The following is a 2,272-nucleotide window of genomic DNA, read 5'->3' on the forward strand; positions in this document are numbered from 1 at the left end:
CCATCGCTTGACAACTGATGCTGGTGTGTTTTCGGCAAAAGAGACCGATAGAATAATAGGCTTACACAGAATAAGCTCTGGTGTCGATTTGCTCGACTAAAGGCGGTGCTCCAGCATGGCAGCAGTCAAATGACTGACACAAGTAAAAGAATAAGAGAACATAAAACACAGATACGTAAATACATATACCATCATCGCTGCTGCCACCTCCAGCTCTGATTACCTGCCATCACAGTTACTATCACCATCCCATCACTCTAACCACCACCACCACCACCACCACCACACCTCCCTATGTTCCTACCAGTTCTCAATTCTGAGACCAATTCTCCACTCTAAATAGCTTCAAAATAACACACACACACACACACACACACACACGTTGCAGAATTTATCAAAAGGGCGTGCATGATAGTTCCTACATGAGCATCTACCTTCAGTTTTGCTGGTGTATGTAATTTATACATACACATGTGTGTGCTTATTTACACATGTATGTAGACAAATAAACAGAAACACAGAAACAGACGCACACACACACAGAGACAGACAAACAGACAGATATACACCCATGTGATATTATGTTGCTCCTGTCTGAACATAAACCCGTTAAATCAATGTTTAAGGTTGTGTCTTTTTTTTAAAGTCACAACCTTAACATAAGGGTACACCTACCCGACCAACATGAAACAGTATAGCAGGGAACCCTAATACATAAACACAAAGGTATATGGTACAAACATACTGACGATAATAGGAATAAATAGGGACTTTTAGGGGTCTTCAATAAATGTGAATATCTACATTTGCTAAAATAAGGGTTGTATTTTGTGATTCAAGATGGTTCCATGTCTGTACAAGAGATTGGGAAAATGGTGGAGGAGAGAGAGAGGGAGAGAGAGAGATTCAACATCAACAATGAGCATGAGGTGTGATTTTTATATTTTTTATTTATTAAATAAATGAAAGACAATAGTCGATAATAACGATCATGATGATGATGATATTGATATACGTTTTCCGAATGTAAAAAAAAAATAGTGAAAAGAAAGTGTATTTAATGTTTACAAAAGTGCATAGATAAAATGTGCATACGTGAGAGAGATAGTCCGGTTATATATATAGTTTACATGAAGCATTGTCTGATATATATATAAATGTTCTTAATTTTTTTTATAAAGCCAAAATAATACAAGTTACAAGAAATAATATCAGTCTTTTAAATGCACTTTTATCTTGGATGTCAATATTCCAGAATTAGGACCCCCTCTTTGGAGAAGTCAGCTCCAACACCATTTCTCCAAAGATTTCTTGAAGAAGGGCTCTTAACCTCAAAATATTGAAATACAAAATAAAAGGACAAAACATCAAATTGTATTATTTCTTATAACTTATGTTGTTTTAGTTTTATGAAAAATGATTAAACACACACACACACAAGTAAGCACATAAATGCAAAAGTAGGTGGGAAAAAAAGTACTTGAATACCAAAGGTAGAGTAATATCCTTTTATTAAAGCTGCAAAATTTTCACAAAACTGTTACTCAGAGTTTCACGTTCCCATTTCATCAGAATACTAAATTACAAGCATGATTTTAATTGAGTATCCATCACAACTGCCTGACAAATGGGAACACAAAACTCTGAGTAACAGTTGCATGAAAATTTTGCAGCTCTAATAAAAGTACACACACACACACACACTCACGCACATATACAAACACATCACACAACCAGTGCACAAGTCCCCACCATATTACACACTTCTGGTAGACACACCATGCCAACACCACTCCAAAACTTAAAACTCAACAGCCTTCCAGTTAGCTACACATGACCTAACTTGTAGCATTAGCATGGAGGTTTTAGCTACACATGACCTAACATGTAGCATTAGCATGGAGGTAGAATCAAAATCATTATCATCATTATCCTTATTATTATTATATCACAAAATTCCTAGAAAGCCAAGCTGAAAGTCGACATGGAGGACACAGAGGGGTGGGTTGTATTACTCCTGCCAAGTGAAAATTCAAATTCCGATATTCTGGAGACATGGAGGTATTTTGGATGTACGTTTAGATTCCAAGTCGTTCATGATTGTCCCATAACCATTTATAGTAGTTGTTGAGTTTATGGTCAGTAGGTATCACCTGTGGAGAGAGAGAGAGAGAAACAAAGTGGTTATTATATTTTTATATATATATATATGTCAATATCTATCTATTTATATATGTTGTATGTATGTATATATATATATATATATATATAT

At 35.3% G+C, this 2,272-nt stretch overlaps 1 protein-coding gene across 1 annotated transcript in view; it reads right to left on the reverse strand.

Annotated features, from left to right (window-relative positions):
- Nucleotides 1–930: 930 nt before the first annotated feature.
- The window catches only part of LOC106874355 (methyl-CpG-binding domain protein 4), a 9,977-nt gene continuing 8,635 nt past the window's right edge, over nt 931–2,272 (reverse strand). The window contains exon 5 of the mRNA XM_014922066.2: nt 931–2,153. Within this exon, the coding sequence (XP_014777552.1) occupies nt 2,079–2,153 (75 nt within the window). The 3' untranslated portion in view covers nt 931–2,078. The remainder of the gene's footprint in view (nt 2,154–2,272) is intronic.

Source organism: Octopus bimaculoides, chromosome 20 (assembly GCF_001194135.2).
Source record: "Octopus bimaculoides isolate UCB-OBI-ISO-001 chromosome 20, ASM119413v2, whole genome shotgun sequence".
In the NCBI taxonomy this organism is placed as follows: Eukaryota; Metazoa; Mollusca; class Cephalopoda; order Octopoda; family Octopodidae; genus Octopus; species Octopus bimaculoides.